At 32.5% G+C, this 14,043-nt stretch overlaps 1 protein-coding gene across 1 annotated transcript in view; it reads left to right on the top strand.

Annotated features, from left to right (window-relative positions):
* Positions 1-9,221: 9,221 nt before the first annotated feature.
* Positions 9,222-14,043, top strand: part of HDX (highly divergent homeobox) — a gene marked incomplete at both ends in the record, with an annotated part of 150,512 nt that continues 145,690 nt past the window's right edge. Inside the window, one exon of the mRNA XM_081222065.1 lies at positions 9,222-9,368. Coding sequence (XP_081078191.1) covers positions 9,222-9,368 — 147 coding nt within the window. The remainder of the gene's footprint in view (positions 9,369-14,043) is intronic.

Consider the following 14,043-nt stretch of genomic DNA (forward strand, 5'->3'; position numbering starts at 1 on the left):
ACCTGTTGGGGTGCCTATTATTAAAAAAACAAAAGATAAAAAGTGTTGGCAAAGCTAAGGAGAAATTGGAACCCCTGCACATTGTTGGTGGAAATGTAAATTAATGTTCAGCAGTTATTGCAAACAACACAGAGATTCCTCAAAAATGTTAAAAATAGAACTAACATATGATCCAGCAATCCCACATCTGTGTATATAGTCATCCCTTTGTTTCCATGGATGTGGAACCCATGGATAGGTGGATACAGAAGGCCAACAGTAATGGACTTGAGCATCCTTGGATTTTGGTATCTGTGGGGGGTCCTGGAGCCAATCCCCCACAGATAGCAAGGAACAACTATCCAAAAGTATTGGAATCAGGATCTTGAAGAAATATCTGCATGCCCATGTTTATTGCTGCATTATTCACAATAGCCACAATATGGAAATAGCCAAATGTCCATCGACAGCTAAAGAAAATGTAATATATACATACAATGGGATGTTATTCAGTCTTTAAAGAGAAGGAAATTCTGCCATTTGCAACAACATGGATGAAACTGGAGGACACTATTCTAAGTGAAATAAGCTAGTCATAGGACAAATACCACATGATTCCACTTATGTGTGCTATCTAAAATAGTCAGAAGCAGAGAATACAATGTTGGTTTTCAGGATGGGGGGTGAGGGAAATGGGAAGTTGTTATTCAGTGGGTAGATAGTTTCAGTTATGTCAAATGAAAAAAATGCTAGAGACCTGTTGTAGAACATAATACCTATAGTTAACAATATGGTATTGTGCACTTCAAAATTTAACAGGGTTGATCTCATGTTATGCTCTTATTACAGAACAAATAAACAATGGGACACAAGGAAACTGGGAGGTGTTGGATATGCTGATTACTTTGATTATGGTGATGGTTTCACTAGTTTTTGTATAAGGCCAAACTCATCAAATTGTAGACATTAAATATTGTGCAGCTGTATATACATCAGATATACCTCAATAAGGCTGTTAAAAATTCCAACCTATCAAAATTTGTAGAATGCAGCCAAAGCAGTACTTAGACGTAAATTTATAGCATTAATTGGTTATATCTAGAAAAGAAGAAAGGTCAAAGATCAATAATCTAAGTTCCCACGTTAAGAAACTAGAAAAAAGAAGAGCAAATTAAGTCCAAATAAGGAGAATGAAGGGAATAGTAATGATAAGAGCATGAGTCAATGTAAATGAAGACAGAAAATCAATAGACAAACATCAATGAAACCAAAAGCTAATTATTTCAGAAGATCAATAAAGGTGATAAGCCTCCTGTCAACTGACCAAGACAAAAGAAACAAATTGCCAATATCAAGAAGGAAAAATACATCACAATATACACTATAAATATTAAATGGATGATAAAGGAATAGTATATAAGAAACTTTACACCTTTAAATTCAACAACTTAGGTAAAATGGACCAATTCTTTGAAAGACACAAACTGCCCAAACTAACTCAAGAAGAAATAGATTATCTGAATAATATAGAAATGTAATGCATAGCTTAAAACTTTCCAACAAAAAAATTCCATGCTCAGATGGCTTCATTGGTGATTTCTAACAAAGATTTAATGAAAAAATAATAATTATATGTAAACTCTTCAAGATCATATAAGTAGAAGGAACACTTCCTAACTCATTGCCTGTACCAAACCAAATACAATACAAGAAAAGAAAATCACAAACATCCCTCATGAAAGCAGACTCAAAAATTTTCAACAATATATTTCCAAATGAAATAAATATATAAAAAGAATAATACATCACGACCAACTGGGATTTATTCAAGGAACAGAATACTCATCCAACACTTGAAAATCAACCAGCATAATTTACCATATCAAAAGGTAAAAGAACAAAATCTGTACCATTATCTCAATACATGCAGGAAAAAGCATTTGACAAAATTCAATATCCATTCATTATAATGATGATAGTAATAGTAATAACAATAAAAGCTCTCAGTTTAATAAAAATAAAAGGAAATTTCCTTAAACTTGTAAAGCATGTGAAAAAAATACAGCTGACATAACACTCAATGGTGAAAGACTGAACACTTTTCTTCTAAAATTGAGAACAAGGAACAAATGTCCAATCTCACAGCTCTGATTAAAACATTATACTATATTGGGCTTCCCTGGTGGCACAGTGGTTGGGAGTCCACCTGCCAGTGCAGGGGATGTGGGTTCATGTCCTGGTCCAGGGGGATCCCACATGCTGTGGAGCAGCTGGGCCCATGAGCCATGGCCACTGAGCCTGCACATCTGGAGTCTGTGCTTCACAATGGGAGAGTTCACAACAGTGAGAGGCCTGTGTACCACAAAAAAAAAAAAACCCAAAACAAACAAACAAACAAATAACAACATAATACTATAGGTATTAGCCAGTGCAATAAAGAAATAAAAGACAAGTACCTACAGAAATGTAGATCAATGGGACAGGATAGAAAGCCCAGAGAAAAACCCATGCAAATATGCTCACCTTGTTTTTGATAAAGGAGGCAAGAATATACAATGGAGAAAAGACAGCCTCTTCAATAAGTGGTGCTTGGAAAACTGGACAGCTAAATGTCAAAGAATGAAAGTAGAACACTCCCTAATACCATACACAAAAATAAACTCAAAATGGATTAAAGATGTAAATGTAAGGCCAGACACAGATCCTTTTTGACCCACCTCCTAGAGAAATGGAAATAAAAGCAAAAATAAACAAATGGGACCTAATGAAACTTAAAAGCTTTTGCACAGCAAAGGATAACATAAACAAGATGAAAAGACAACCCTCAAAATGGGAGAAAATATTTGCAAATGAAGCAGCTGACAGAAGATTAATCTCCAAAATTTACAAACAGGTCATGCAGCTCAATATCAAAAAGCAAACAACCCAATCCAAAAATGGGCAGAAGACTTAAATAGACATTTCTCCAAAGAAGATGTACAGATTGCCAACAAACACATGAAAGGATGCTCAACATCACTAATCATTAGAGACATGTAACTCAAAACTACAATGAGGTATCACCTCACACCAGTCAGAATGGCCATCATCAAGAAATCTAGAAACAATAAATGCTGGAGAGGGTGTGGAGAAAAGGGAACCCTCTTGCACTGTTGGTGGGAATGTAAATTGATACAGCCACTATGGAGAACAGTACGGAGGTTCCTTAAAAAAACAAAAATAGAACTACCATACAACCCAGCAATCCCATTACTAGGCATATACCCTGAGAAAACCATAATTCAAAAAGAGTCATGTACCACAATGTTCACTGAAGTTCTATTTACAATAGCCAGCACATGGGAGCAACCTAAGTGTCCATCAACAGATGAAAGAATAAAGAAGATGTGGCACATATATACAATGGAATATTACTCAGCCATAAAAAGAAACGACACTGAGTTATTTGTAGTGAGGTGGATGGACCTAGAGTCTGTCATACAGAGTGAAGTAAGTCAGAAAGAGAAAAACAAATACCATATGCCAACACATATATATGGAATCTAAAAAAAAAAAGAAAGAAAGAAAGTGGTTCTGAAGAACCTAGGGGCAGGAGAGGAATAAAGACCCAGACATAGAGAATGGACTTGAGGACATGGAGATGGGGAAGGGTAACCTGGGACGAAGTGAGAGAGTGGCATGGACATATATACACTGCCAAATGTAAAATAGATAGCTAGTGGGAAGCAGCCACATAGCAGAGGGAGATCAGCTTCGTGTTTTGTCGCCACCTAGAGGGGTGGTATAGGGAGTGTGGGAGGGAGATGCAAGAGGGAGGAGATATGGTGATATAAGTATATATATATATATATATATATATATAGCTGATTCACTTCGTTATACTGCAGAAAGTAACACACCACTGTAAAGCAATTACACTCCAATAATGATGTTTAAAAAATAAATAGAAAGAAAGAAAAGGCAAGTGTATTGCAAAAGAATAAACAAGCCTTTCTCTGTGGATGACATAATTGTTTAGAAATTACCAGACAATCAACAAAAATGCTGCTGGAAGCAGTAAATTAATTTAGCAAAGTGAATATACCAAAATAAATTGTATGTTGATATCCTGGCAATGAACAATTGGATTTTTTTTAAATTTCCAGCTCTATTGAGGTATAATCCACAAATGAAAATTGTATATGTTTAAGGTATAGAATGTGATGGTTATATATATATATATATATATATATATATATATATATATATATATATATATAATGAAATGATTAGTACAATCAAGGTAATGCATATATGATATCCATCATCTCACATAGTTGTATTTCTTTTTGGTGTAGTGAGAACAATTAAGATCTACTCTCTTAGCAAATTTTAAATATAACTGCATTATTTTAAACTATAGTAATCATGATTTTAAAAAATTCCATTTCCACTAGCCCCCTCCCCCTTCAAAAAAACCACACACACATAAGAAATCCACAGGTGTAAATTTAACACACTATGTACTGAATCTGTATACTGAAAACTATGAAACTCGGAGGAAAGTAATCAAACAAGATCTAAATAATTAGAGAGAAGTATATCATATTCATGATTTGGAAGACACAGCAATTGTCCCTAAATTGATCTATAGAGTCAATCCAGTTCCAGCAGAATTTTTTGTTGGTACCAACAATCTGATTCTAAAATTCATATGAGAATGTAAAGGATGTAGAATACCTAAATTGAGTTTTAAAATTACAGTATTAGAAGGCTCACACTTCCTGATTCAACAGTCATGATAATGCTACAGTAGTTAAGACAGTGTGGCTTTAATGAAAGAATTGACACATAGATCAATGGAACAGAAAAAAGTGTCCAGAAAAAGAGCCACACATATACAGTCAAGTGATTCTTAACAAAGATGAAAAAGCAATTCAATAAAAAGTTTTTTTTTTCAATTAATGGTACGGGAACAATTGGATATCCATATGCAAAAAAACCCACAAATCTTCGACCTGTACTTCACACCTTACACAAAAATCAACTCCAAATGGAGCCTAAACTTAAATGTGAAATGCAAAAATATAAAGCTACTAAAAGAAAACATAGGAAAAAGTTTCTGTGACCTTTTGCTAGACAAAGATTTCTAAGGTATGGCACTAAAAGCACAATCCATAAAACTAAAGAGCACTGATAAATTGGGCTTCATCAAAATTAAAAACTGCTCTGTGAAATACACTGTTAATAAAATAAAAACAAGGCACAAGCGAGGAGAAAATATTTGAAAATCATATTTCTCATAAAGGACTTGTATCCAGAATATGTAATGAACCCTAAAAGTTAAATAATAAGAAACAAACAATCCAATTTAAAAATTTGAAAATATTTGGACACTTCTACAGAGAAGATGTATGAATGACAAATAAGAATAGCAAAAGATGTTCAATATTATTATCACTAGGGAAACACCAATTGAAACCACAATAATAATACACAATTACACACCTATTAAAATGACTATTTTTTTAGAAATATATGATTATAATTCTAGTAAGGAAGTGAAAGAACTGAAACGTTCATAGAATGTTGGTGCAAAAGCAATTGTGTACAGCCACTTTTGAAAAGGGTTTATATTTAACTTATAAAGTTAAGTATACATTTACCATATGACCCAGCAGTCCAACTCCTAGGTATTTACTCAAGAGAAATTGAAACTTATTTGCAGACAGAAACCTGCACACAAATATTTTTAACGGTTTTATTCATAATAGCTAAGAACTTAAAACAGCCCACATGTCCTTCAATGGATGAATGGGTAAACTGTGGTATATTCTTACAATGGAATGCTACTCTGCAAGAAAAGGGAGCAAATTACTGATACAGACAACACAGATGAATTTTAAATACATTATGCTAAATGAAAGAAGCTAGTCTCAGAAAAAATACAAACTGTATTATTCCGTTTATATGGCATTCTATAAAAGCAACATAATAGGAACAGAATAGGGATTGTCAGGGGCTGGGTGGCTAGAGAGATTGATTATAAATAAACAGCATAAAGGTTTTTCTTCAGAATGATAGAACTCTTCTGTACCTTAATTGTGATGGTGGTTTCATGACTATATATGTTTGTTTTAACTCATAAAACCATACATGAAAAATAGTGATTTTTACTGTATGTAAATTTAAAAGCAAATAATAATAATGGATTAAAAGGACAATGTTAATAGAGACATGTTGGCCAAGATAAAGATATTCAAGGTATTATATTAACCTAAGCTCAACTCTTTGTAAACATACAAACAAAAAAGTTGATGGCTTACCCAAAATTCAAATTTTTAGTGTTGGCAAGAATGTATTCTATTTGAATTGGTGATGATTTTATGGACTCATTACATTTTTAAAACCAGGTTTTCCAAGAACGAATCCTTAATGAGTAAAATTTTTTCGTACTTTTCAAATGATTTAGTTACTTAAAACATTATTAAGGCATTATTAGAGTTGGTTTTAAGTATGATATCAGATATATAAGGATAGTGTTACATAGGAATTTATCTGAAATATTCCAATGTAAAGTCTTAGCTATATTTTAGCTATTTCATTCCTCAAAGCTGTATTTTTCAAGTATTTCCAAAGCAATACATCTAAAATATTTCACTCATTGCTCTGCTTGTTTGAATAGAACATACTGAGCATAATTTAATCTTTTGCCAATGGCTCAGGGTCTTCATTAAACCACCAAATCCTAAAGTTGAGAGCAACCTAAGAAATTCCATACCTGAATATGATAGATAAACTGAAGGGTCTAGTTATCCTTAAAATATAAATATGTTACAACTATAACATGCTTTACAACTTTAGAAAAATGAGAATTCCCTGGCAGTCCAATGGTTAGGACCCCATGCTTCCACTGCAGGGAGCACAGGTTCCATCCCTGGTTGGGGAACTTAGATCCCACAAGCCGTGGGGTGTGGCTGAAAAAAAATTGAGAAAAATTAGTTCACATATCTTAAATTACTTTAAACAATCCAGACTGGTAAGTAAAACAAGTTACATAATCCAGAATTTTACAAACTAGGAAATGAATGCTCATAAAATTAAGTGATTTACCAAATAGTCTCCAGTGGATTTGAGAGTAGGACACAGGTTGTCTTATTCCTTGTGGTCTGGCATGTGCTCAGTGGGTAGTACAATGCAAAGATAATTAGACTAGGAAATCATGAGGTAAAGCTCAATGACTTGTTATTTCAATATTTAATCCCCTAGTTCAGTTAGTTACCTTCCCTACCCCAATACAGTAGACCTCAATTTCTATGAATCCAATGGATTGTCATTTTATCTTCCACATAAATAACAACCCAACTTTTAAAATGAAAGATTTTACAACATTTTTTTCCTGATTTTTGTGCAAACGATTAAGAACTTTGGCTGTGCAGTCATTCAATAACTTGCCACTCCATAGACCAAGATAACTAATCTGCCATGCTTTTTAAGATTAATATACTGGAGCAACAGTTGTAGCCAGCCAATAGGAAACCATTCCTACATAAGGCAGATATAGTGATTCCCTTTGGGGATCAGCCATATCTTGTACTCTAGGCTTTTTTTATGGTAGTTTCAGCCCTACAGAGAAGAATCAGATCCATTACCCATATTATGCATTAGTGAATTGAAAGTTGCCACACTACTCTGATCTCATTCCAAAGTACTGTAATACCAATACCTTGCTTCTTAATCCACAACAGATGAGGTATTTCAGGTATTTGACCATCATCTTCTGGCTCCTCTCCTGTCTGTAGCTGAACCACTTAGGAAAAGGAACCCCAAATAGCTCTGAAAACTGGCAAACATGATAGTAATATTGCTTTGATGGATATCGTCCCTACCCTCTGGCCCAAACATCCTTGAAAATTTGGTTAGGTTACAGATAAGAGGTTTACATTTCCACATTGCTGTACTTGAATGAGATCCCCTTCATAAAGTGGAGTTATTTGTTTCTGAATGTTCCTGCCCTCTCTCACATGTGATTTTCTCTCATCAGATCTCTTAACATTATATGGGAAAACGTTTGCATGGTCAAGAAAACAAGTCGTGTACAGATTTCACTGGATGGCTATGTGACTGTCTTTAATTTCTTTATGAAACTGCTTTATTGTTCAAAATATTCAAAAAATGGAAATTATTATTTTTATTTCCATGTCAATGTACTTAGTTGTTTACATACCCAGTATACTAGAGTGATTTCTGTTTGGTTTGGCTTATATTGTTTTAGTTGTCACTGTTTTCCTAATTTTGAAGAGATTAATTCCTTGCAAAGGGTTTTCTTTCTGTCAGCTTTTGGGAATAACAATTTTAGTGTGACAGCCTTTAAGAGGAACCTGAAATTGCCTTTATCTAATTATATGTTCTTCTTTATAAAATGCACTACTAGGATTCATCTCCTTTATGAAGAGTTTGACCTGCTTCTTATTTGTGAGATTCACAGAGTTGTTTTCCCTTAATATTAAACATCTTGCATATTGGCAAGAAGAGCAATGTGTTATTAAAATTTCTCTCGTCTAATTATGATGTTGTCGATTAAAAGTACTTAGTATATTTTTAGTAAACTATACATGATTTTTAATTTTGATTTATATACTACAGCTATTAAAATAATTATTTTGGTTAGTATTGCCTAAAGCAAATACATTTTCAGTCACTAAAACTTCCTGTTTATTTTTAAGCTTTAAAGAGAGATTTTGACTTAATAAATAAAATGAACCCCTTTATCCCAGAAAAAGAAAAAATAAATAAACTCACCCTTTTGTTTCAGAGCACAGCTTTTGGCTGTAAGACATATGCCAGATGCCTTGCTTGACAAAGAACAGTGAGTGTCCCTGTTGATAATTGACCACCTATGGCTACTACCATATCACAATCTCTGGCTTTACTAGCCATAAATATTTATTTCGGTGAAAGAAACTCTTTCTCTCCATGCACTGACACTAACCAGATAAGGGATTTCCGCTATTTTTTTTTTTTTGTCTTTAGAGTTGACACTTTTTCTGGACAAATTCAATAAGTGTTCGCATTATGCATAATATTCATTGAGAACCTCTCTCCCTTTAGCACACAAATTATTGCCCATTACTGGGATTATTTCACTTAAAGAAATCTTACAGCTTGAAAGCATTGAAATTGTATCAAAAAACAGAAACGTGCAAATTCTACACAAACCCAAATTTTATTCAAATTTTCAGAGTATCTTCTTTTATTTTTAGATGAATCTACGTTCTGTATTTACTGTAGAACAACAAAGGATTTTACAGCGTTATTATGAAAATGGAATGACAAATCAAAGTAAAAATTGCTTTCAGCTCATATTACAGTGTGCACAGGAGACTAAGCTGGACTTCAGTGTAGTCAGGGTAAGTATTGAGGTCTAAAACTCTTGAATTTATAGCTTTGTATTACAAGTTATAATTGCTTAATATGAGAAAAAGTATCAGGGTGTGAAGTCACTAACTATAAACAGCTTCATTTCCCTGGTATAAAATTACTATTTTTTAATAAATAGATAATCATTTAGTATGTATTTTTTTCTATAAATACCTTGAAAGCACTAAAACTTTTGCATTTTAAATATATCTTTTAAAAATCCCAGTCCTTTGAACTAATAGGTACCTTTAGGATTAGTTGCTGATCTCATGCTTGGTTTACACCTATAATTTATCTAGATATAACCCTCCAAACTGATATTAGTAAAACAGGCATTTACCAAGGGAGTTAGCATATTTTCTTGTTGTGTTTAATTTTTTTTTTAAGCAGGCATCTATGAATTTAGTATTTTTGTCTTTTTAGGAAAACCTATCCTTTTTATGAATATCTCTTCCTCCTTCTAAGTAAAATGTATGCATTTTAATGGGTTACCAAGTAAGGGACAAGAAATCCCTAGGGAGGAAAATTTCCTTTATCACAACCATTGTTATTCAGCTGTAAAAACCAGAGCTGCTACACATTTGGGAAAGGCAGTGAGAAGGTGATAGAGAGGAGGCAAGAGATAAACCTAACAGAACTAGTCACAGATTTTATAGTGAGTGCATAGGTCCTTTCATGATTGTCTGAACGTGCTACAAATCCCCCTGGAGCGAAACCTTAGGGATTCAAAGATTAGCAGCTTTCCCATCCTTGTCAGTCATTAGGCTAATTTGGTAAGAGAAGGACTTCTGTTTATTTTTCTGTTGGAGGAACTTTTAAAGACCCAAAGATAAAAATCTCTTGATAAGAAGAATTCTTTGGAAAATCTATTTTTTAAAGACTGAAGGATATATTCACCTTCAAATAGGGAATTATGCCACCAGTTCTAGGAGGGAAATATCCAGGATATCTGTTTCTTGTTTGCTGAGATCAACCATCATACTCAGATTTTTGTAAGAACTAGAAATATCTCCTGTTGATAGCTCTAAATTCCCTATTTGCAATACCTTTAGTAAAACCTCGAGAAAAAAAATAATTGCCTTAGAAAAATTATTTTAAAATGTGTAATATTTCAAGTTGTTGAGTTTTCCATTTTATAAGTACAAACTCATTATTTTTCTGCAATAACTTCTTTCTTTTCTTCTCTCTTATTTTACCATTACTTTAAAATGAAAAGTCTTCTTAGGCAGCTGCTTTGTGCACTGTGACCTTTCATATTTACAATTTGCTATTGCAATCTTCCCCCTAATAATTTACTTGATTGTACTTGAATATTGAGAGTGTTAAAGTACAAAGGTTTATATGTTGCTCCAAATGGTGTGAAATCTGTAACAAGTAATGGAAATGAAAGAAACTTTCTAGAACGTAAGCTTACAAGTAAAATGTTACATAAGTTATAAGGAATGGTGTGAAACAGATTCATTCTCTCTTTTCTAGGAGAGTGTAAATTCTGCAGAAATTCAGTCTTTCTAATCTAAATTTCAACACAATTTTGGCAGCTTTTTCAGCCAGGGGAGAAGGGAGTTGTTTATAGACCCATTATTCCACAACCTCCCCTGCCCCTGATATTCTGCTAGGTCTATATGTTCTACTTGAAAGACACCTTCCTTTATTATTTTTATTATAGTATTTGAGCCTAGTATTTTGCTAGGTCTACATGTTCTACTTCAAAGAGATCTTCCTTTATTATTTTAATATAGTATTTATTGTGTTTTTCCTCAAAAGAACTAAAATCCCACTGTACTAAGAACTTGATCCCAATGTAAAAAGAACTTAAAAGGTTAAAACATCCATGCAATATATATATATATATATATATATATATATATATATATATATATATATATAGTGGGGTAAAGGAACAGGAAAACAAAGAAGGAGGTATAGAAAAAGGAAAAAGTCTGGAGACATTGACTTTCTAAAAAAGAACTGAAAAAGAATTTAATGGACACCAAGAATTGGTGACCCAACTTTATTGCCTTTCTTTTTTTTCTATGTAGTATCACTTTATTAGTTACAAACCCCAAATGCTAATCATATCAATTTGATTCACCCATTTTTTCTCTCTCACCAATGAAACATTTGGAATGAGAAATTTATATCCTATAGGCATTGGTAAATTTTGGATCCTGTAACTGAATGACTTTTAGTAAAATTTAATTCAGTTACTGGTAAGCTTTAGGTAATGAATTTTCTTTATTTTCAACATTTTAATAAAATATATATCTTAACTATATACTTTCCTACTTTACTTCAATAGAGACTATTGAAAATAACTGAACCTTTATTTTTGACTCAGAGTTTTACTATGGAAATCAATTATTGTACTGTGCTATGAAATAATAAAGCTTACAACATGGTAAGGTATATGGAGTGACTTTCTCCTTTACTAAAGAACCCCAGACCATTTAATGATTTCTCACAACCATTCTCTTTTATTTTTCCTTTCTTCTCCTTTTTAGTGAATAATATTTAATGAACATTCTTAGTTTTGGTGCTATCAAGGTATTTTCAACAGCAATCACTATTACCAAAGCCCCCTCCTGCTTTGTTATTTCTAATTTACTGTAGATTACGATACCAGGTTTGGTAAAATTATGTGTAAAATAAGGTAAAGTGTGTTTTAAGATCAAGTGTTCTCTTTTCAGTAAAGTACATGGGTCTTGTGACATCTATATTGGCTGCATTCTGCACAAGTGAAGTTGTTAGATAGCTGAGTTTCATATTCATGTGATATTCATTTTACTATTGCACTTTACTTGTTTATGGGTACATGATATAGATATCTACTAAACTATATAAGTAACTATATATATGAACTATAAAACTATAAAAGTAAGCCATAAATTTTCAGTGCACTAAGATCACTTAAAATTCCTGTGTTAAGGTAGGTATTGTGATGAGAACATGGTAGGTTGTTTGTTTTCTTAGAAATCTTGCCCAGAGCTGCTCATCAGATGTAGTAGTTCTTGGGTTTAAATTTTACCAATTCACTATGCTTTCCCATTGAAAGTTTTAAAATATTGAAATTACAAACAAATGCATCATGCTTCCTATTCATATTTTTTATTTGAAAAGCCATAACACAGTGACTTATTTTGAATATCTGTAATATTCACCTTTTTGAACCATAAATTGAAATTATATATATCCCCAAACATTTCTTTTTATTTTTTTAACATCTTTATTGGAGTATAATTTCTTTACATTGGTGTGTTAGTTTCTGCTGTATAACAAAGTGAATCAGCTACACATATACATATATCCAGCTAGTGGGAAGCAGCCACATATTTCTTTTTAAATATTTCTCTCGAGTATATACTTTGGAACCTCTTAGTTTTTCTCCCCTGCCTCCTTCTCTTGTGACATTTATATTCATTTGTCCCTCTGCTTATAATTCTCACTTCTGCTGTTTAGTAAAGCTAAATAAGAGTGAGTTTTAAATTCCCACAGCCTCATGTGAAGCAAAATGGAGCATCTCAGTTTCTGGAACATTTTATTAGATAAGTACTAATTATAAAACTAAAATGGCCAACAGAAGTGGCCAACTCCATTTCAGGAGCTTCTCACCATAGTGGAAGGAGAATGTTCTTTGAGGTCAAGTTAAATTGATTTTGATTCCTTGCTCTGCCAGTAGCTGACAGGATATCTTTCCACAAGCTAGTTAATATTTCTGAATCTCTGTTTCTTCATTTATACAATTAGAAAATAATACCTAACAAAGGAGCTAATATATATGAAAACACATAATGGGGATTCAATACATGTTAGCTTTTATTTATAGTATTACAACATTTAATGTTGTATATAATATAAATATGCATTGAAAATTGGATAATTTATGTGGTTTTCAAAAGCACATCACACAAAATTAACCAAATACACTCTGCACCGTGTTTGTGCAAGGCTAGTTCATTTAATGTTTTCACTTATTTATTTTTTGAAATTCTTAATAGATTAATGTGTTTTGGTAGTTTATAATATGGTATGCATTTTGAAATAATTATAAAGTTTACTAATAATTTTATGGAACATAATATTTCTTATTGCATATTTTAAGAAGAATCATGATTCAGTGTAATAATACTAAGATTATGATAATAAATTACTCATATAAAAGTACATAGTTTGTAATTAAATTCTAAATGCCAACCACTGGTATTATTTTTATTAATTTTTGGTTTATAAAAGTAATACATATTCTCTGTATAAGATTTGGTAAATCGAGAAAAACATAAAGAAGAAAATAACTACCACAAATTAATGACAAACTGGGAAACATATTTGCAACTTGTGACGAAGTGCTGCTACCTCTAGTAGGAAATTGCTCTTATAAATCAATTAAAAATGACAAATACCCTAATATAAAAATTAGTAGAGGTAATCAGTAAGAAACTCTATCAAAGTAATATAGTAACCATAGAAACTCAAATCAAAACAGCAATTATATACCTTTTCTTAACTCCTGGGCTAGTAGAGACTACAAAAAGATAATGCAAAGTGTTGTTGAGGCTGTGGGGAAACCAGAACTCTTATACATTGGAGGGTGGTTTGAAAATATCAAAAAGCCCAGCAATTTTCCTTCTAAAGATGGCATTCTAATGGACCAATAGTACAAAGATGCAT

The sequence above is a fragment of the Mesoplodon bidens genome (assembly GCF_964165515.1).
Source record: "Mesoplodon bidens genome assembly, chromosome: X".
Taxonomy (NCBI): Eukaryota; Metazoa; Chordata; class Mammalia; order Artiodactyla; family Ziphiidae; genus Mesoplodon; species Mesoplodon bidens.